Source organism: Oncorhynchus keta, chromosome 12, assembly GCF_023373465.1.
Source record: "Oncorhynchus keta strain PuntledgeMale-10-30-2019 chromosome 12, Oket_V2, whole genome shotgun sequence".
Classification (NCBI taxonomy): domain Eukaryota; kingdom Metazoa; phylum Chordata; class Actinopteri; order Salmoniformes; family Salmonidae; genus Oncorhynchus; species Oncorhynchus keta.
Genome location: NC_068432.1, coordinates 42243077 through 42266383, shown reverse-complemented (window position 1 = coordinate 42266383; position 23307 = coordinate 42243077). Strand labels below are relative to the sequence as shown.

General features: G+C 42.0%; 1 protein-coding gene across 4 annotated transcripts in view; it reads left to right on the top strand.

Moving 5' to 3' along the window:
• Positions 1–23307, top strand: part of cntnap3 (contactin associated protein family member 3) — a 221017-nt gene that overhangs the window by 8371 nt on the left and 189339 nt on the right. For 3 of the 4 annotated variants that reach the window (XM_052458344.1, XM_052458342.1, XM_052458341.1), the window contains exon 2: positions 19855–19965. In XM_052458344.1, coding sequence (XP_052314304.1) covers positions 19855–19965 — 111 coding nt within the window. Of the gene's footprint in view, positions 1–17420; positions 17497–19854; positions 19966–23307 lie in introns of those variants that run through there. The other variant, XM_052458343.1, reaches the window with a different exon arrangement.

The following is a 23307-nucleotide window of genomic DNA, read 5'->3' as shown; positions in this document are numbered from 1 at the left end:
TGTTCACCTGATTTAGAATTCCTCACAATCAAATGTTGACCGCATTATCTACCAAGGGAATTCTCTTCGATTATAATCACAGCCGTATATATTCCCCCCCAAGCAGACACATCGATGGTTCTGAACAAACTTTATTTGACTCTTTGCAAACTGGAATCCATATATCCGGAGGCTGCATTCATTGTAGCTGGGGATTTTAACAAGGCTAATTTGAAAACAAGACTCCCTAAATTTTATCAGCATATCGATTGCGCAACCAGGGCTGGAAAAACCTTGGATCATTGCTATTCTAAATTCCGCGACGCATATAAGGCCCTGCCCCGCTCTCCTTTCGGCAAAGCTGACCACGACTCCATTTTGTTGATCCCTGCCTACAGACAGAAACTAAAACAAGAAGCTCCCGCGCTTAGGTCTGTTCAACGCTGGTCCGACCAATCTGATTCCACACTCCAAGACTGCTTCCATCACTCTGCCTGGGATATGTTTCGTATTGCGTCAGACAACAACATTGACGAATACGCTGATTCGGTGAGCGAGTTCATTAGAACGTGCGTTGAATATGTCGTTCCCATAGCAACGATTAAAACATTCCCAAACCAGAAACCGTGGATTGATGGCAGCATTCTCATGAAACTGAAAGTGCGAACCACTGCTTTTAATCAGGGCAAGGTGACCGGAAACATGACCGAATACAAACAGTGTAACTATTCCTTCCGCAAGGCAATCAAACAAGCTAAGCATCAGTATAGAGACAAAGTAGAATCTCAATTCAACGGCTCAGACACAAGAGGTATGTGGCAGGGTCTACAGTCAATCACGGATTACAAAAAGAAAACCAGCCCCGTCACGGACCAGGATGTCTTGCTCCCAGGCAGACTAATTAACTTTTTTGCCCGCTTTGAGGACAACACAGTGCCACTGACACGGTCATTTACGGACATATTCAATCAATCCCTATCCCAGTCTGTAGTTCCCACATGCTTCAAGAGGGCCACCATTGTTCCTGTAACTGAGCTAAACGACTACTGCCCCGTAGCACTCACTACCGTCATCATGAAGTGCTTTGAGAGACTAGTCAAGGACCATATCACCTCCACCCTACCTGACACCCTAGACCCACTCCAATTTGCTTTACCACCCAAATAGGTCCACAGACGATGCAATCTCAACCACACTGCACACTGCCCTAACCCATCTGGACAAGAGGAATACCTATGTGAGAATGCTGTTCATCGACTACAGCTCGGCATTTAACACCATAGTGCCCTCCAAGCTCGTCATCAAGCTCGAGACCCTGGGTCTCGACCCCGCCCTGTGCAACTGGGTACTGGACTTCCTGACGGGCCGCCCCCAGGTGGTGAGGGTAGGCAACAACATCTCCACCCCGCTGATCCTCACAACTGGGGCCCCACAAGGGTGCGTTCTGAGCCCTCTCCTGTACTCCCTGTTCACCCACGACTGCGTGGCCACGCACGCCTCCAACTCAATCATCAAGTTTGCGGACGACACAACAGTGGTAGGCTTGATTACCAACCACGGCGAGACGGCCTACAGGGAGGAGGTGAGGGCCCTCGGAGTGTGGTGTCAGGAAAATAACCTCACACTCAACGTCAACAAAACTAAGGAGATGATTGTGGACTTCAGGAAACAGCAGAGGGAACACCCCCCTATCCACATCGATGGAACAGTAGTGGAGAGGGTAGCAAGTTTTAAGTTCCTCGGCGTACACATCACAGACAAACTGAATTGGTCCACCCACACAGACAGCATCGTGAAGAAGGCGCAGCAGCGCCTCTTCAACCTCAGGAGGCTGAAGAAATTTGGCTTGTCACCAAAAGCACTCACAAACTTCTACAGATGCACAATCGAGAGCATCCTGTCGGGCTGTATCACCGCCTGGTACGGCAACTGCTCCGCCCACAACCGTAAGGCTCAACGCATCACCGGGGGCAAACTACCTGCCCTCCAGGACACCTACACCACCTGATGTCACAGGAAGGCCATAAAGATCATCAAGGACAACAATCACCCGAGCCACTGCCTGTTCATTTACATTTACATTTAAGTCATTTAGCAGACGCTCTTATCCAGAGCGACTTACAAATTGGACCCTGCTATCATCCAGAAGGCGAGGTCAGTACAGGTGCATCAAAGCTGGGATCGAGAGACTGAAAAACAGCTTCTATCTCAAGGCCATCAGACTGTTAAACAGCCACCACTAACATTGAGTGGCTGCTGCCAACACACTGACTCAGCTCCAGCCACTTTAATAATGGGAATGGATGGGAAATGATGTCAAATATATCACTAGCCACTTTAAACAATGCTACCTAATATAATGTTTACATACCCTACATTATTCCTCTCATATGTATATGTATATACTGTACTCTATATCATCTACTGCATCTTTATGTAATACATGTATCACTAGCCACTTTAACTATGCCACTTTGTTTACATACTCATCTCATATGTATATACTGCACTCAATACCATCTACCATCTGCCGCTCTGTACCATCACTCATTCATATATCTTTACGTACATATTCTTTATCCCCTTACACTTGTGTCTATAACGTCGTAGTTTTGGAATTGTTAGCTAGATTACTTGTTGGTTATTACTGCATTGTCGGAACTAGAAGCACAAGCATTTCGCTACACTCGCATTAACATCTGCTACCCATGTGTATGTGACAAATAAAATTTGATTTGATTTGCTTTCAGTGCATCTGTATCTTTGGAGATCATGACTTGATATTTGATTTGTTGGCCAGTTGGCAGCATGTATAATCAAACAACTTGCTGACTCATCATACACTAACTGCTTGTCTGAGAAGTCAGTTTAGTACTTTTCATGAGAGGGTCTGCCTGCCCTCCAATGTCAGGTTCCGGTCCGTTGGTAAGAGTATGGTGCCGGTAATGCCAAGATTGTGGGTTACATTCTCGTAGGTATCGCATATTGTACTTTCGATGAGGGTGTGCCCTCGACCTCCAATGTCAGGTTATGGTCTACCTAGTTATGTGGTGTGAGGCTGTGCTGTCCTGCGTGCTGTGTAAGTACGCATATCCATAATATATTCTGAGGCTATTTCATGAGAGTGTCTGCCCTCGCCCTCACCCTCCACAGTCAGGTTAAGGTCTCCTTGTTTATGTTGCTCATGGTTGGATGAAAAAATACAGATGTAGGATCTTAATTTGATCACCCTGTTGCAGGAGAACTTTGACTTTTAATACTTGGTTTTCCCCTACGTGAAATGTATCAACCCCCACAAAAATTTCAATTAATTATAATCCACATGATAATTCACATTTACTATTAATGCAGGACTATTTTCCTGCTGTAGCAAACTGGCTCAAATTAACATCCTACATGCGTAGATGCCTATCTATAAAATATTCTGAGGCTATCTCATGAGAGCATGTTACCTTGGCCGCCAATATCAGTTGAAGGTTTCCCTGGCTATGCTCCTTATGGGGAGGGAGGGGGGGAGGGGGTACTGTACAGTATACTGTGTATTGTATAAAGATTAGAGTATCCCTGAATTATTCCAAGGCTATCCTCTTATCGGTTGAGGGTCTGAGAGCATCAGGCTTAATCGGAGCTGCGAAGCGCTTTGGTCCAACTCTCAAGACGAGAGCAAGAGAGAGAGGCAGCCACCGTAGTCACTGTAGCCGGGGGAAGAACCTTAGTAGTTCTCAGCTGGAGACCTACAGTTGACTGTTTATAGATCGCTCCTAGTGACTCATTTTAACTTGTTTTATATGTGTGTACACAGAGTCCTTTACAATTAAGAGTTCAACACACGTTCAACATACGTGAATTGCTTCTTTTTCATACGGCATGAAAATTGAATTAGGTTGATGCACAAATTCAGTTGGGTATTTGAATATGACCCCGTGTATACTGTATCTTTCCATGACATAGACTGACCAGGTGAATCCAGGTGAAAGATGTGATCCCTTATTGATGTCACATGTTAGAACAAATCAAATTAAACTTTATTTATCACATGCGTCGAATACAACGTGCAGACCTTACCATGAAATGCTTATTTCCAAGCCCTTAACCAACAGTGTAGACCTTACCATGAAATGCTTATTTCCAAGCCCTTAACCAACAGTGTAGACCTTACCGTGAAATGCTTATTTCCAAGCCCTTAACCAACAGTGTAGACCTTACCATGAAATGCTTATTTCCAAGCCCTTAACCAACAGTGTAGACCTTACCATGAAATGCTTATTTCCAAGCCCTTAACCAACAGTGTAGACCTTACCGTGAAATGCTTATTTCCAAGCCCTTAACCAACAGTGTAGACCTTACCATGAAATGCTTATTTCCAAGCCCTTAACCAACAGTGTAGACCTTACCGTGAAATGCTTATTTCCAAGCCCTTAACCAACAGTGTAGACCTTACCATGAAATGCTTATTTCCAAGCCCTTAACCAACAGTGTAGACCTTACCGTGAAATGCTTACTTCCAAGCCCTTAACCAACAGTGTAGACCTTACCGTGAAATGCTTATTTCCAAGCCCTTAACCAACAGTGTAGACCTTACCGTGAAATGCTTATTTCCAAGCCCTTAACCAACAGTGTAGACCTTACCGTGAAATGCTTATTTCCAAGCCCTTAACCAACAGTGTAGACCTTACCGTGAAATGCTTATTTCCAAGCCCTTAACCAACAGTGTAGACCTTACCGTGAAATGCTTATTTCCAAGCCCTTAACCAACAGTGTAGACCTTACCGTGAAATGCTTACTTCCAAGCCCTTAACCAACAGTGTAGACCTTACCATGAAATGCTTATTTCCAAGCCCTTAACCAACAGTGTAGACCTTACCATGAAATGCTTATTTCCAAGCCCTTAACCAACAGTGCAGTTCAAGAAAGAGTTAAGAAAACATTTACCAAAGAAACTAAAGTAAAAAATTATAAAAAGTAACACAATATAATAACAATAACGAGTCTATATACAGGGTGTACCGATACTGAGTCAATGTGCCGGGCTACAGGTTAGTCAAGGTAATTTGTACATGTAGGTAGGGGTGAAGTGACTATGCACAGATAATAAACAGTGAGTAGTAACAGTGTACAAAACAAATGGGGTTGGGTTGGGTATTAATGTAAATAGTCTGGTGGCCATTTGATGAGTTGTTCAGCAGTCTTATGGCTTGGGGGTAGAAGTTGTTAAGGAGCCTTTTGGTCCTAGACTTGTCACTCCGGTACCGCTTGCCGTGCAGTAGCAGAGTAAACAGTCTATGACTTGGGTGAATGGAGTCTCTGAAAAATGTTTGGGCTTTCCTCCTAGTATATAGATTCCTGGATGGCAGGAAGCTTGGCCCGAGTTAGGTACTGGGCCGAACACACTACCCTCTGTAGCGCCTTACTGTGCAGTACTGTGCAGATGCTGTGCAGTTGCCATACCAGGCAGTGATGCAACCAGTCAGGATACTCTCAATGATGGAGATGTAGAACTTTTTTAGGATCTGGTGCCAAATCTTTTCAGTCTCCTGAGGGGGAAAAGGTGTTGTCGTGCCCTCTTAATGACTGTCTTGGTGTGTTTGGACTTCCTGAATGGATTTTTCTCAGGGTTTTGCCTGCCAAATCAGTTCTGTTATATTCACAGACATTATTTTAACAGTTTTGGAAACCTTAGTGTTTTCTATCCAAATCTACTAATTATATGCATATCCTATCTTCTGGGCCCGAGTAGGAGGCAGTTTAATTTGGGCATGCTTTTCATCCAAAATTCCAAATGCTGCCCCCTAGAAGTTAAGAAAAAAAATAAGTTACAAACAACCCAAAAAAACTAACAAACTAGCAGTTAATTAGGAGCACGTAAAACATCAGCAATCCCCTCCTGGCGCAATTCTACATCAATCAGTGTAGATGAAGGGGAGGAGACAGGTTGAAATTTGAGTTTTAAGCCTTGATACAATTGAGACATGGATTGTGTATGTTCCACTTAGAGGGTGAATGGGAAAGACAAAATATTTAAGTGCCTTTGAATGGGTTATAGTAGTAGGTGCCAGGTGCACCAGTTTGTGTCTATAACTGCAACACTGCTGGGTTTTTCATGCTCAACAGTTTCCCATGTGAATCAAGTATGGTTCACAATCCATAGGACATCCAGCCAACTTGACACAACTGTGGGAAGCATTGAAGTCAACATGGGCCAGCATCCCTGTGGAATGCTTTTGACAAATTGTAGAGTCCATGCCCCAAAGAACTGAGGCTGTTCTGCTCTCTCTCTCTCTCTCTCTCTCTCTCTCTCTCTCTCTCTCTCTCTCTCTCTCTCTCTTCTCAGGTACTCGGCATATTACCAGTCCTCTCAGGGCTTTTATCTTCTCCCACAGCTGATCTGGAGTCAGTGGAGCGCTCCTTCTAATCATGGCCTAATGGCAGATAACACCATGAAACCTCAGTCCCCTACCCTGGGTGTGTATACAGATAGTGAGTCACACTCACACTAGTCTTGCAAGAATGATGGCGCCTATTGACAACTTATTCCTTATGTAGTGCACTACTTATGACCAGGGCCCAAAAAGACACAGCGCCTGTGGGTAGAGACTACACTCACACTGACAATATGGAATATTCTCCTATAAGTCATTACTGTGTGATTTCAGTAGGCTTTTCTGTAAGACTATACAGAATCAAAATCAAATACAGTTGACTAGCTGGGGCAGGAGGGAACAGTGGAAAGAGATGATCTCTTTGGCGGTGAGTCAGCTGTATGTGTCCCAAAGGTGTTTAGGAACAAGCAGAGAGTTTGGCTGATGATTGAGGCTGTGGGGAAACGTTTTATGCCTCTAAATGTGACTTTGTCCACATCCCAAATGCTACTCTATCCCCTATATAATGCTTCACTTTTGCCCATACACTCTCAGAAAAAAAGGGTTAAAAAAAAAAAAACGTTTTGGTTCCATGTAGAACCCTCTGTGAAAAGGGTTCTTCATTGAACCCAAAAAGGTTCTACCTGCAACCAAAATAGTTCTTCAAAGGGTTATCCGATGTGGACAGCCAAATAACCATTTTAGATTCCAGATAGCACCTGTTTTTCTAAGAGTGTAGGGCTCTGGGAAAGAATATGGAGTAGGGTTCAATTTGGAACCTTAGACTTCAGAGTCAGACAATGACCTCCCTCCTCAACTATTCCCACAAACAATAAGATTAATAATCAAGTAAAAAAAAAATCCTGGGTTGGTAATTATGTATATTTGGCCAGTAAACCTACTGACCGGGTGCTTCAGTGCTTCATATGCAGCACACAGCTCCCTGCCTCTTCGGAATGTATTACTTTTCAATGAGCTGGTTGTTTGTTTTGAGAAGAACATAAACCAGTGAATAAAATCAATTTGGTGCAACTGTCTGTGTGGCGTAGGTATTTCCCTGCAAAGCCCACTGTCCATCATGATTCATGAGAAGGGTGGCGTCTCACGGAGGCTGCATGAGGGAAGGGGAAAGCAGATAGCGAGGAGAGGATAAATCACCCTCATATTTCTTCTTTACTGTCATTTATGAAATGTGTGTTGGGGAAGTCGAGCCATGAATGAGATCTTATGAAGTCAAGGTTACACAAAGGTAGCGGCGGGTAGCGCTGGTCGTATTAAAAAAAAATGTTTACTGTGTGAACTTGAGTCTGACTCTGGCAGTTATGAATCTAGATTTATTAATCCAGAGAGCAGTATTTAAGTAGGAAATTGACAGAAAACGGCAGTTCATCTAACTTTGGTTCTGACCCAGGCCATTCTGTATTAGCTCAAGGCCAAATTCTTCAAAAGCCTGGCACCTTTAAAATGGACGCATTCATCACACAGCCCTGTCATCATCGTAGATGAGTTGGTACTGGACCAGAAATCTGTCATGGTGGTTCTCTTTATAGGTTGCCCAATTGTTCTCTCAGCCTCTTTTAGCTTCAGTCCTACTTTGCTGTAATAACTAGAATAGTCAACCTTGCTGATACAGATTAGACTGCAGTTGTTTAACATTCATACAGTCATCATTCACAACAACACCTGCATTTATTTCTCAATATGCAATATTCTTTTCAATTTCGCCTCATATATGTCAGGTCAAATCACAGCTGTGACATTTGACAGGGTATGCATCCCAAATGGCACCCTATTCCCTATTTCCCATTCAGTCCATTATTTTTGACCAGGGACAGGGCCCATAGCGCTCTGGTCAAAAATAGTTCACTGAAGGGTATAGGGTGCCATTTTGGACGCTTACAAGGAAATAGCACAGGTGTGCTACCATTCAGCCGTTGGCTACCATGCACCCAACAGCTGTCCAGTACTAGCTTATAGTACGACAGTTGCAGCAGTTGATGTAGTTTCTAAAAAGAACTGTTGTAACACTATAACAGACCTGTGGAGCAGTGCTCTGAATAATCTGTCAATCTGAATCAATCTACATGTGTTCAACAAAAACAGGGCTGTTGTTAGCTGTTGTTTTTGTTGTCCACTGTTAGCAATGATTACAGCATTGACAATGCATGTCATCTGAGCCAACTGCAACATCAAATCATCAAAGTAATGATAAGAATCGCAGGTTCCTGCTATCTGTTTTCAATCATTTTTATTCAGGCTTTAGTTTATAATGGCTACAGTCAGGAGAAGTATAGTGGAAGAAAAGTAGCAATATAGGAGAACCATAGAAATGTTTCCTTATTGCATTTCATAAACCTTAGTTGGAGGCTCAGGTAGTTGGAGAGTGAGGTAGTTGGAGAGTGAGGTAGTTGGTAAGTGAGGAAGTTGGTAATGGGATAATCGGTCAGAGGGGAGGAGATGCTACGATAATCGGTCAGAGGGGAGGAGATATTACGATAATCGGTAAGGGGGAGTAGAGATTAAGAGATTCAGTGAGAGGGGAAAAGATATTACGATAATCGGTTAGAGGGAGGAGATATTCGAAGAATCGGTCAGAGGGGAAGATATATTAGGAGAGTCGGTTACAGGGGAAGAGATATTAGGATAATCTTGTCTTGTTGACACCCTCCAACTCCCAGCTCTTCTGGGACATTCTGAGCTCTTCCATTTCACTCCCCAGTGGTTTCCTTTGGGTAGGCCAGTCAGAGAGGCTGAACCAGTGACAAATGTGGGTCAGAACCGAAGTAACCCTCTTCTTTCAGCTCTGTTCTCTTCTCTTCTCTTCTCCCCTCAGCTGTTCAACTCTGAGTATTCTATACAGTATCTGAACACTCCAAGCCAAGCTAGGAGGGCAGGCACCTTAATATTTTATAAGTTAACTCAGGCTCACCAAAATACTTACTTTGTTAGCATGACTGGGAGGAAGAGTTAGTCTGACCTTCTGAAGAGGTTTTCCATCGGCATCTTCTTAAGCTCAAAGCTAAGCAGTGATCAAGGCTACAGATGGAAGCAGTGCGTTGGTTTAACAGAGACTCAGTTACCTCTCTATCCCCTGACTACAAAGAAACCAGATGTAAGTAGTGCACTATATATGAAGAAAAGGGTGCCATTTGGGGCCCCGTTATGATTTAATGGAGTACAGGCTGCCACTCTGACTGTCAGTCATATTTCACATGTTATATTTTTCGACAAAGCCTAATTTAGTACTGTTAAAACAAGCTGTATTTACAACGTGTGTGTGTATTGATGTTGCTGCTGAGTGCTGAGTAACTCAGAGAAGATAGTCATCCGTTATGTGTGAAGGGGTCCAGAAGTGTAGCAGCAGCGTCTGTGTCTGTCTGCGTCTCTGGTGATTATCAGTAAGTACACAGGCATATCTCAACACTGAAAAAACACACACACATTGACACGACGTAGTTACAACACATCAAGTCAAATGGATGACTGTAAAGTGCATTAGCGACACTTAGAAAAAACACTTTAAAAAGTGTAGCTTGAGTGAATTATGACACCTCTAGGAAGAAATGTGACAAATGTTGTTGGAAAGTAATGGCATTTCCCCCTTTATTGTACTGAACGTTCGGTTCCACACCTGATATGGAGTGTGCATTGACTGTTTCGTGTTATGAGGCTTGACTGTTGAAAGAGCCCCTCATTGGCACACCTGGGTTAAAATAGTACTTGAAATCTTTCAAAAACATTGACCGTTTGGCTTCAGCCTGCCTGGAGTGTCAGGTGGGTGGGGTTTGGAGTGACACGTTTTAGGACTTTTTTATTGGTTCCGTTGCACCAGGCAAGCTCAAACAAGCACAGCTAGCATATAGTATTTGAAATGATGTGAAATAGTATTTGAACCCAGGTCTGCTAATTGCATTTTTCTCCAACCCTGCAGAAGGATTTTTGTATCAGCCACGTGGGAGAAAATACAGAGAGAATGTAATTATCATAGGAGGACTTTTTAAAGCAGGCGTGCTTAGTGTGTCTTGATGGATAGACTTACAGTATGCCTATCCCCTGGAACAGGGCTGGGTGGCGATAAATCAGTCACTTTTATGCCCATTGTGGTGAAAGTACACTATCCACCCACTTACCATAGTCCCGTGGATGCTCCAGGCCTATGTCAAATTTAGGCCTTAGAGCTGTAGTTGGAGAAGTGAATGCATAGAACACGTCCATTTTACAGGTTTATCTTTCAGTTTTCTTCATGTCCAGGCCCGTCACAGAGGAGGAGAGGAGAGGACAGGAGAGGACAGGAGAGGACATAATAGGGGAGGAAAGGTCAGAATAGGTGAGGAGAGGACAGAATAGGTGAGGAGAGGACAGAATAGGCGAGGAGAGGACAGAATAGGTGAGGAGAGGACAGAATAGGTGAGGAGAGGACAGAATAGGTGAGGAGAGGACAGAATAGGCAAGGAGAGGACAGAATAGGTGAGGAGAGGACAGAATAGGTGAGGAGGGGACTGAATAGGAGGGGAAAGGGGAGTAGAGAATAGGAGAGGAGAGGTGAGTAGTGAATAGGAGAGGAGAGTAGAGAGGAGGAGAGGACCCAGCTGGCTGCAGCAATGGTTGAAAACATCTTAGGGTCTGTCCCTAATGGCACCGTATTCTGTTTATAGTGCACTGCGTTTGACCCGGGCCTAGTGCACTATAGGGAAAGGGGTGTCATTTGGGACAAATCCTTAGTGTCGTTTCTGGGTTATAGATCATCTTAGTTTATGTTTTTCAAGCAGCATTAGATTACCCATTAATTACTTGCTTGTGTTCACAACAGTCTTGGGAGCTATTAGCATAAGTGAAGTTGCCTGAAGGATTCTAGATGAAATCTGCATTAGCATGGTCACACGGGAAAGTGTTGGAGACAGTGACTGTTCCTAGTGGTGCCTGTGCTCTAGTAATAAACGTGTTTGAACCCAGTCAGGGGAGTGACAGCCTTGCAGCGTTGCCGTCAGCTTGTCTCAACTCTGTGTCTGTGTGTTATTGTAAAGAGAAGTTAAGACTGGCAGACTGACAGATTCAGGATAAAGAGTTTTTAACGGCTACATTGCCACAGCGTCATCCCTTTGATCATTGTCATCATTGATTACATTTATCTTGGCTGCAGTCAACCCAGGGTGCTATGGTTTTAATGTAAAGCACAAATGAGAGGGTTGATTGTTGTCAGGTCATTTTAGAGATGGGGATAGTTTGTCTGGCTAGCTGAGCGTTAGTTATCCAATTGATACATTGTTTTTCTTACTGGCGTAATCAGCTATTGTCTTGCTGCATTGTTTAACTAGATCAGCAGTGCTGCTCATGACAACGTCATCTCAACGAATGTTCCGTTAAATGAAAATCAACCTCAATGTGACCCACCAGATTCAGAAGCTTGAAAACCCCATGAGAAAAAAAGTTTGAAAACGACATTTTGTTTTATTTCAGTTTTAGTTTTATATAATAACCTTGGGCTGTGAGCACATGTTCATTCAATACCCGCCTGTGACTGCTGCATAACATAGTGCCTATTCAACACAGCATGTTCCACTATAGATTGGAGAAGTGGGGAATGATCGATCAATCAATCAAATTTATTTTTAAAGCCCTTTTTACAGTACCAGTCAAAAGTTTGGACAACGCTACTCATTCCAAGGTTTTTCTTTATTTACACTATTTTCAACATTGTAGAATAATAGTGAAGACATCAAAACTATGAAATAACACATATGGAATCATGTAGTAACCAAAAAAGTGTTAAACAAATCAAAATATATGTTTTCTTCAAAGTAGCCACCCTTTGATGATGACAGCTTTGCACAGTCTTTGCATTCTCTCAACCAGCTTCATGAAGTAGTCCCCTGGAATGCATTTCAATGAACAGGTGTACCTTGTTAAACGTTGTTTTGTGGAATTTCTATCCTTGTTAATGTGTTTGAGACAATCAGTTGTGTTGTGACAAGGTAGGTGTGGTAAACAGAAGATTGCCCTATTAAGTAAAATACCAAGGTCATATTATGGCAAGAACAGCTCAAATAAGCAAAGATAAACGATAGTTTGTGATCTGGAAAATTTCCATAAGTTTGAAAGTTTCTTCGAGTGCAGTCGCAAAATTAAATCAAATTTGATTTGTCACATGTCCCGAATACAACAGGTGTGTAGACCTTACAGTGACAATTGTCTGGGTAGCCATTTGATTCGCTGTTCAGGAATGCTTACTTACAAGCCCTTAAACAACAATACAGTTTTAAGAAAAATAAGTGAGAGAGTGAGAGAACCCAGCTCATGAGAACTGCCACAGGAAAGGAAGACTCAGAGTTACCTCTGCTGTTCATTAGAGTTACCAGCCTCAGAAATTGCATTCCAAATAAGTTTTTTTTTTAACTGAGAAAAACCCGAAAGGCACACTTAACCAGCATGGCTACCGCAGCATTCTGCAGTGATACGCAATCCCATCTGATTTGCCCTTAGTGGACTGTCATTTGTTTTTCAACAGGACAATGACCCAACACACCTCCAGGCTGTGTAAGGGCTATTTGACCAAGAAGGAGAGTGATGGAGTGCTGCATCAAATGACCTGGCCTCCACAATCACCCGACCTCAACTCAATTGAGATGGTTTGGGATGAGTTGGACCGCAGAGTGAAGGCAAAGCAGCCAACAAGTGCTTAGCACATGTGGGAAGTCCTTCAAGTCTGTTGGAAAAGCATTCCAGGCGAAGCTGGTTGAGAGAATGCCAAGAGTGTCATCAAATGCAAAGGGTGGCTACTTTGAAGAAAACATATATTTTGATTTGTTTAACACTTTTTTGGTTACTACATGATTCCCATGTGTTATTTCATAGTTTTGATGTCTTCACTATTATTATACAATGTCGAAAATAGTAAAAAAAAAAAAAAAAATTGACTGGTACTGTACATCAGCAGTTGTATAATATAATAATATAATAATATATGCCATTTAGCAGATGCTTTTATCCAAAGCGACTTACAGTCATGTGTGCATACATTCTACGTATGGGTGGTCCCGGGAATCGAACCCACTACCCTGGCGTTACAAGCGCCATGCTCTACCAACTGAGCTCCAGTTCAGGGCACACAGTTCTATACATATACCCAGTCTAAAACCCCAAAGAGCAAGCAATGCAGATAAAAGTACAGTGATTAACAGGAAAAACTCCCTTGAAAGGCAAGAGTATATGAGCATGAAAGCCAGATCATTCTTCAAGACGTTCAAACATTCATAGATGACCAGCAGGGTCAAATAATTAACCACAGTGGTTATAGAGGGTTCAACAGTTCAACACCTCAGGAGTAAATGTCAGTTGGCTTTTCATAGTCGAGCATTCAGAGGGTGAGACAGACAGACAGAAACAGGGAGACAGCGACAGAGAGACAGCGACAGAGAGACGTCAGGGTTCCGTAGCCGCAGGCAGAGAGAGAGTGAAACAGGTCAGGGTTCCGTAGCCGCAGGCAGAGAGAGAGTGAAACAGGTCAGGGTTCCGTAGCCACAGGCAGAGAGAGAGTGAAACAGGTCAGGGTTCCGTAGCCACAGGCAGAGAGAGAGTGAAACAGGTCAGGGTTCCGTAGCCGCAGGCAGAGAGAGAGTGAAACAGGTCAGGGTTCCGTAGCCACAGGCAGAGAGAGAGTGAAACAGGTCAGGGTTCCGTAGCCGCAGACAAAGAGAGAGTGAAACAGGTCAGGGTTCCGTAGCCACAGGCAGAGAGAGAGTGAAACAGGTCAGGGTTCCGTAGCCGCAGACAGAGAGAGAGTGAAACAGGTCAGGGTTCCGTAGCCACAGGCAGAGAGAGAGTGAAACAGGTCAGGGTTCCATAGCCGCAGACAGAGAGAGAGTGAAACAGGTCAGGGTTCCGTAGCCACAGGCAGAGAGAGAGTGAAACAGGTCAGGGTTCCGTAGCCGCAGGCAGAGAGAGAGTGAAACAGGTCAGGGTTCCGTAGCCGCAGGCAGAGAGAGAGTGAAACAGGTCAGGGTTCCGTAGCCACAGGCAGAGAGAGAGTGAAACAGGTCAGGGTTCCGTAGCCACAGACAGAAACAGCATGATGCCCAATGAGGGCTGCACCTATCATACCATCACAATAACTCAATGATTGGATAGTGTTGCTCTGGCGAGCCAGGACTTTCTTTTGGGTAATAGCAGTCAATCATAGATCAGATCAAGCTACAAGGCAGTTTGCAGGCCCTGTAGTACATTACATAATGCTCACTCACATCCTGGTCTCACATGCTGCGAAGGAAGATACAAGTCATTCAGTTCTTTCTTCTTCAAAAGATACACACAAATTGTCTTCCATAGCCCTAGATGGGCCCAAGTTATCTATCCATATTCTTGATTCACTTAGGTCAGACCTAGACTGGATGTTAGAGTTGTGTATAGGTGGCAGGGAAGTGAGGCGCAGGAGAATCAAACTGAGTGTAATGGAGTTATTTAATAACAATGAACGAAACATCCTCCAAACACTAAATGTAACAAATAACAGTAATGCGTACGAGGACCCGACGTGCACTAATACAAATATATATACAACACTGACATACAAACAGTCTCTGACAAAGACATGAGGGGAAACAGAGGGTTAAAACACAACAGGTAATGAATGGGATTGAAACCAGGTGTGTAGGAAGACAAAACCAATGGAAAATGAAAAAATGGATGATGATGGCTAGAAGACCGGTGATGTCGACCGCCGAGCACCGCCCGAACAAGGAGAGGCTTCGACTTCGGCAGAAGTCGTGACACTGGACCAAAGTTATTTGTTCATATTCTTGATTCACTTTGGTCATTCACAAAGTTTCTCCATCGAGTTTGGTTCATATTCAGGCGTATTTTATTAGGGATTAACTTCTGGCATTTTGTATTATTGTAGATCCACCAGTAGATGGGCACATTATATTTCGGGGCCAATATGAAACACGAAAAACAAGCTCTAGTACGTTAGTTTATTATTTGGGACACGTCTTTCCCTGTGGAGGTTGGTGCTGCACGTGTTTAATTCTACAGAAGCTTCTAGCTGCTCTACTTCCTGTGGCAGTTGGTGTAAATGTTATAGGATGTGTCCCAAATGGCATCCTATTCCCTATATAGTGCTCTACTTTTGACCAGAGCCTATGGGGCACTATATAGGCAATAGGATGCCATTTAAGAAGCACCCATAGTCAACTACATTGTGCTAGCTGGCCACAAGCCCAATCTGTCTCTCCCTCTCTCTCAATCTGGCCAATTAATTCCCTGCCAGAGGAACAAGCTAATTAAAACAGGGACTGAAGCACCCCTACAATGTCACTACATGGAGTTAGCACATTAGGTTGGGTGTGCTGCTACAATTCTGCTCTTCAATCTGTCTGGAGAGCTGAAAGACTATAGGCCCCATGGGTCAATATACTGTGGAACCAAGTTGTGCAGAATGGAACACAAGAACAGAACACTGGTGTTTAGTTTGGATTGAGGATGACTGTTAGTGTTCCATGCCATAGTTCCAGTTCACAAACAAGCATGTTATTGGCCTCATTAGACTATTATTTCTGCTGAATGCAGCATGGTCTGAATTTTTTAATACATCCAAAATACATATAGTGAATTGTATTGAACTCAGTCTTGGAGTTCAGTCCAGCAACTTATCCATACTCTATTTCTAGTTGTTGTTTGTGAAGGTGATGCATCATCTTCATCCGTATTCATTCTCCACTTCCATCATCTGGACTTATTTCAGCAAAATGTGAAATGGGACACAGTAGAGGGGAGGGGAAGGGAAGGGAAGGGAAGGAGAGGAGAGGAGAGGAGAGGAGAGGAGAGGAGAGGAGAGGGCGGCCTGTCTCACTCTATTGCCTGTAGCTCCTGCCAAGGATCTGTCTTTTATCAATACTGATTAAACACTTCTGATGGGTTCTGAGGCCACTGACCCTCCTTGAGAAGAATACTTTGGAATGAGTTAATGATTTCATCCCAACTCTATTCCCTATTTAGTGCACTAATTTTCACCAAAGCCATATGGGCCATTCGGGACACACACAATATATCATCATTTTCTAAGATAGTACTATTGGTATTGCCCTGGGGTAGCTTCTGGTCTCAGGTTCAGGAGTGGCTGAAAAAGCATACCATTAATCTAAAATTGACTCTAGAAATAGTGTTGTTGGGAGATCTGGAGAGATCTGGTAACTCAATCGCTAATATATTATTACTCTTAGCAAAAGTATTTATCTTTTTAAATGATATGTTAAACATCACAGCATAGTTAAAAGATATATGGCACATAGAAATCCAAAGGGGGTGGTCAGCAGAGATAGGTGAGGGTTGGAATGTGTAACTGGAGATGAGTGGGAGGTTATCCTAATGCCTGGTCACTTTACCCTGCCTCCATGTACATATCTACCTCAAATATCTCGTACCTCTGCACATTGATGTGGTACTCCCTGTATATAGATCTATTCTTGTGTATTTACTTTGATTCCACTTGTGTTACGATTTTGTTTGTATTTTTAAACACTGCATCGTAAACAAGCATTTCACAATAAAGTCTACACCGGATGTATTTTGCCATTTGACAATTTTGTTATTTATTTGATTTGTCGATGTGCCCTTGAGCGGGGCGCTTGACCCGGGTTGCTCCTGTGGGTCATTCTGGATGGGAACATCTGCTAAATGTAAAAAATGTCATGTAAATGTTGAGCCAAGGAGAATACACTGCAGGTGTATTGTATGTTTTATAATTCAATAAAAATATTTTTAAAAGTACTATTATGAAGCAACATGTTAAGTAGAGAAATCTAGCTGTTAGTACATATATTATGTCTCTAAAAAATAAAATAAAGCATTACCTTGGGATGTAAGTATTGTTGTTTTTACGTGGGATTTCTATGGTTTAGAGTGCAGGTGTTAAACTCATTCCATGGGGGGCTGAGTGTCTGCGGGGTTTTGCTCGCTCATGTACTTGATTGATGAATTAAGGTCACTAATCCGCATGGAACTCCCCACACCTGGATGTCTAGGTCTTAATTGAAAGGAAAATAAAAAAACCTGCAGACACTATGACCTCCTTGGAATAAGTTTGTCACCCCTGGTTTAGAGATAGAGAAATGAGCTATGGTACCTGTAAGTCTGTTTTGCAAAGGTGGCTCTAACACAAGGAAAGGTGAGTTTATTGTCGAGGTTCAGTGGATGTGTGCCGCACAGCTATTCAGCATTAACCTCCAGTTTCCTCCACCGCACCATGATGTCTGTGCATGACTGAACACAGAGTCAGTCAGAGATGTGGCTAAAGGCAGTGAAATGCCTAACTCTGAACACCATTTTTTAAAATAGTTTTTTCAAACTCTGTTCTTTCTGTCAAGTAGTTTTCAACGAGTCTCATGTCATTAGTGATGATCAACTCAGCTTTTACTCCTCTGCTCTCTTTTTGGAGTGCACTTCTCACCCTCAAACACTATAATTGAAATGCTTTTCACACTGAATACTCAACAAACAACCTCATGTACACTCATTGAGAGATAGTGATTGCAGGTTGGTCACGATGAGAGTGTGTGCGAACTACTAATGAGAGGTTTGCAAGGTGTATGATTAATATAATACAAAAATCCCCATCAAAGTTAGTCAGTTTAGATATCTGTTTTTGCATCAGGGGTGCGTGCTGGAGGTATGGAGGTCATTTTGTGCCAACAATCTCTTTCTGAGCTTTCTTATATCTCCTAGATATAGGAGAGACACTTCAAAACTGTATTCATTGTGATTTCTCCTAGATATGGACAGACGCTTCAAGACCGTATTCCTTGTGATTTCTCCTAGATATGGACAGACGCTTTAAAAACGTATTCCTTGTGATTTCTCCTAGATATAGGACAGACGCTTTAAAAACGTATTCCTTGTGATTTCTCCTAGATATGGACAGACGCTTCAAAACCGTATTCCTTGTGATTTCTCCTAGATATATTACAGACGCTTTAAATCCTTATTCCTTGTGCTTTCTCCGAGATATAGGACAGACGCTTTAAAAACGTATTCCTTGTGATTTCTCCTAGATATATTACAGACGCTTTAAATCCTTATTCCTTGTGATTTCTCCTAGATATAGGACAGACGCTTTAAAAACGTATTCCTTGTGATTTCTCCTAGATATATTACAGACGCTTTAAATCCTTATTCCTTGTGCTTTCTCCGAGATATGGGACAGGCGCTTCAAAACCGTATTCCTTGTGATTTCTCCTAAATATAGGGCAGACACTTCAAAACCTTATTCCCTGTGATCTCTTCTAGATATAGGACAGACGCTTTAAAATCTTATTCCTCATGATTTATTTTTTGACTGTCTGATTTGCCATTCATGAATGTGTTATTCAATGCATTTCTATGGGCTATAGTAGTAAAGGCCAAAATTCAGTATGTTATCAAATAATGTTTTCATTATTTGGGGGGATACCTACAGGTGTCCTACAATTCTAAATAAAATAGCCAAATGATCCATGGTATGACCAATTTAAAACACGCCTAAAACAAGCATTCAAGCTTATTTGCCCCTAGCACGGTTCTGTAATATTTGTTTCTTATTGTTCTGTTTTTAATGTCATAAGAGATAAGCCAATTTTATCTGTGTGTGTGTGTGCATTTGTTTGCTTGTGCATGTAATCACACACCCCCAGCATGTGTGTGAGCATTTGGTCATATGCGTACGTGCATGCCAATGTGTATGTGTGTGTGTGGGTTTTTATTGCAATCGTAACTTCCAGTCATAACAGTCATAATCATAAAAGTGTGTGGAGCATGAACAGGTCTCGGAGAGGCTCTGGATCTAAACAACATGAGTCACCAGCTTGTTTTATTACTGAGGTGATTCTAACATATATAACTGCAATACAATACTCAATCTGACATCATCAGGGCAAAAATGCTTGATCACATGGGGGCCATGTTAGAGGTGGTCAATGATTATCTTCTCTTCTCATCTAGTGAAAGTACTGCAAAGTGCAGCTCCTATTTGAATAGTATGGCATGGTCCTTAGTGGTAATTCTTGACACATGGGCTTCTTCAATGTGACAAGAGCACCCTACTTTTGCAGTGTTTGACTCTTTTGAGTTGATCTCGTATGGTTGAAATATTTTCCTAATTTGGTTTATCAATACTTTGGTTTTACAACATATTACAGTTGAGTTCAAGTCACTCTGTAACATGTTTTGTGATATTGTTTTGGTCTTGGTGTTTTGATCTCTTGCAATAAAGTCAGAGCATACATTAGTAGTGTTTGAACATAACAGTGTAGTTATTTTAATAAGCATCATGTAGTTATTTTACAGTGATGTCATTAGAATGGTGATGACATCCTGTGATGTCACCACAATGGTGTCGATGGTGTTTCTATCGTGGCTTACAATATTGTGTCAACTCACTTGAAGCATTATTCCTCCTTGATAATGTTATTTGGGGGTACTATGCTGAGTTACTACTAGTCCAGAGCTCAAAGACTAATCCTTTGCTTTGTGTTTCATGTTTGCTTGATAGACAGCTGTGATGGCCCACTGGTGTCCAACCTGCCCCAGTCCTCCTTCAGAAGCTCCTCACAGTTATCCAACAGCCATGGGCCCGGCTTTGCTAAAGTCAACAGGAGAGATGGTGAGTACTGGACTTTTGATACATACACTATTGAAAAATAAATTGTTCCAAAAGGAGTCTTCAGCTGTCCCCATAGGAGAACCCATTTTGATTTCAGGTAGAAATCTTGTGGGTTCCAAGTAGAGCCCTCTGTGGAAAATTGTTCATGGTGGAAGAACCATTTTAGGTTCTAGATAGAAAAAAAGGTGCTAAGAGTGTACAATTCTGCTACAGTAGTTCTGAGTAAACAGGTTGTGTAGTCCCAATGGCTTTTTGCAATGCTTCACACGCATTGACCTCATCCATTCCCCATTTCAAGTTGGAGTAAAGGATGGGAAAAATATTAAGGCATTGTTTGGCTTGAGAAAAGAGTCTGATATGGACACAGTATTGATTGTAGTATCCCCCACTGTTATTGGGAGGCTGTGTTCCAGCCGTACTCTGTGGTGTTGAGGCTCAGCTGATTATTGCGGAGAGGGAGAATAGGGTTGGGTTCCCCACAGGACCGTGCATAAAGAACATCATAGTCAGGATTCAGCAGCAGTATCGTAGGATCCAGATGATTTACTTCGAGAGAGAGATAGAGAGAGAGAGATGCTGTTGTTACCACAATCCTCCAGAGTAGCGTACCCAGCTGGTCACCTACTGTAGGTAGATATTGGAATACTACATCACAATTTCTAATGCAAGGTCGCCCACCATTACCATCTGAATGGCGATTCATCCAAACAAAAAACATCAAGAGGTGATTGGATGGTATGCTGGATGCTGATATAGGGTTTGCTTGCCTTTGCTAACAGGGGGAAATGCTATCACGGTGGTTCTTTGTTTCAATGTTTTAAAACGGGGAGGGTTTATCTATTTTGTTTCTAGTTTGAAAGCAGAAAATCATTTGGGGAAAGCAGGGATTTTTAGAAGCCACATAAGAGGGTCTGTGTGAATGATTTTTTTTTTTGGACTGTGAGACCAAAGCAAACAGCTTGTTGGATGTTGCTTCCGTGCTGTCTTTGATGGCTGTAGCAGTAAGCACACAGGTTTTTCACTATTCCCATCTGAATTGATCTGGCTGGATCGATAGGTGTCTAAAACTCTATGGTATCATCTGTTTGGTATATTTCCCTGTGTTTGATCATGATGAAGCAGTGTCAGTCAGGTTACTTGTTTTAGATATCAGTTAATGTCTGCACCAGAGGTAGAAGATTTCTTAAAACCCTTTACACATGTGGGATTTGGCCTATATGGATTGGGCTAAATTAAAATGTTTTACTTACATAAGAAATATGTATAAAGCATATGCATAACCATGGTAGCAATTAAAAAGGGAACAGTTTGGACATTATGGGGAAATGATCAGACCAAAAGGTGAGGACACAACAGGTCACCTGACACAAGACTGAATCCATACATTACACTGTTGATTTAGTGTGTTTTACATTTACTCTACTTTTTGCCACAATGGTTGATAATGAAATCTTAAAATACTCCGGATACATTCGGTAACATGATAAGAATATTCCTAGAACATGTAACGTATGTGCAACATATGACAAAAAAAGTTTGAGTCAAAGGACTAACGGGTATCTCCAAGTGGCCACACACTTCTCCAAAGTGTGCACAGTTCCTAAGTAATTTCAATGCACTTTTATGACTCAAAGAAAGATTCAACTACTGTATAAGGTGTTTTTTCTTTTAGCTCTTCTAGCTGTGCCGTTGAGAAACTAGAGCAAACACAATTGTAGTTGTTTTGGTTGGAACACAGCCCTGCATCACACAATTACTGTTTACGCAATCCAAAAATGGTCCCATGTAAAAGGCAATCTGGGTGAGGTGAGCATCATTTGAAAGCTTGTTCTGTTGCCAGCATTACTAGCTAAGATATAAAATATGATATTACAGTGTTAGGCTTTCACAAGACAATTCAGAGAAACAGATCATTTTGGTACGCATATAATTAAGTAATGAGTGCATTCAGGTGTGTGTGCCTCAGCAACATTCTCTCTTAATTTACAGCTTTTCCCTCACTCAGACAACATCAAATTTGCCCAATTAGCAGGAGGGATTTGGTAAACTTCTTGTCATTCAAGGTGCTCAAGTTCAGAGTGGCTGTCAGTCAAAACCCATACAGAGTTGTGAAGTACAGAGCCAGAGTGCATGTATAGCATGTTACTGTACAGCCACTGCATACCAATTTAGCCATTTATCACTGACCAAATCAGACATTTTCAACCTGTGTACGAGTGTATAGGATTAAATTACATTACAATCAGAAATCTCCATAATTGGAACCAGATTTCTGGCTATAATGATGTAATTGCAACCAGCTTTGCTCTGTGGGTGAACATTTCTAGTGATGGAGTACAAAACTGTAATCGATTGTTTACAGGACACTGCAAAGATGCCTCTGAAAAACCTCTCCTATTTGACCTTTGACTGATTTCAAGCTCACTCTCTGTCCTTTCTGTGAATGGAAGAGGATCTAACAACATGGCATCCCAGAGGGTTGAAACGGTGATGCTGCATAATTTATCCTACGAAGACGAGAATACGGTGACTCTCAAATTGCTTTTTTTTACATGGCAGGGCACGAGACGACATAATCCCAGCTGTTCTAAGAAGAAATCTATGAATAAATGAATGAAACTATCTAATTTACAAATCTGCCTGCACATGTTAACACTTAGCATCCTCTAGCTAGTGTTTCTCAGAGGATATTCACATTACTGATTCAATTTACTGACAAAATGAACAGTGGTAACTATCAAAAGCTTTAATACAGATGTAGAATCTTAACTTGATCACTCTTTTAAGCTTCTAAAGATAGTAATTTCCACTTTGAAATTTCAGACTTGATATGCTCTATCAAAAAATGTATCAACCACTACAAAAATGTTAATGGATTATAATCCATATAGTAATTCACATTTGCTGTTGCTGCATGATTATTTTCCTGCTGTAGCAACTAAGTTGATTGAAATGGTGAATTAAATATTCCCGTTTATCGATTGTAGTCAGAAAGCAGCAACATGAGAACGGGTGATACAGGTGGTGATATGATTGTATACAATGTATAGTCAGTAAAGTCATTGTATAAGAACATATCAAAATGGCACATTGTCTTATCCTTGCAAGTTATATTGTTTGTCCTCAGACTGTCCGCAGAGTTAGATGGTCATCCACAGAGATCCTATTATGTAATTCTATGGGTTCACCCCTCTAGTCAGTCTGGAATTAGAATGCTTTTCAGACCCCACTATTCTACACATTCTGTCTACACATGCTGTGATCAGATATGTGACTATGTCCATGTAATCCAATGTGGAGAAACATGAAAGACCCATTGAGATCCAGTCAAGATCTGGTTAA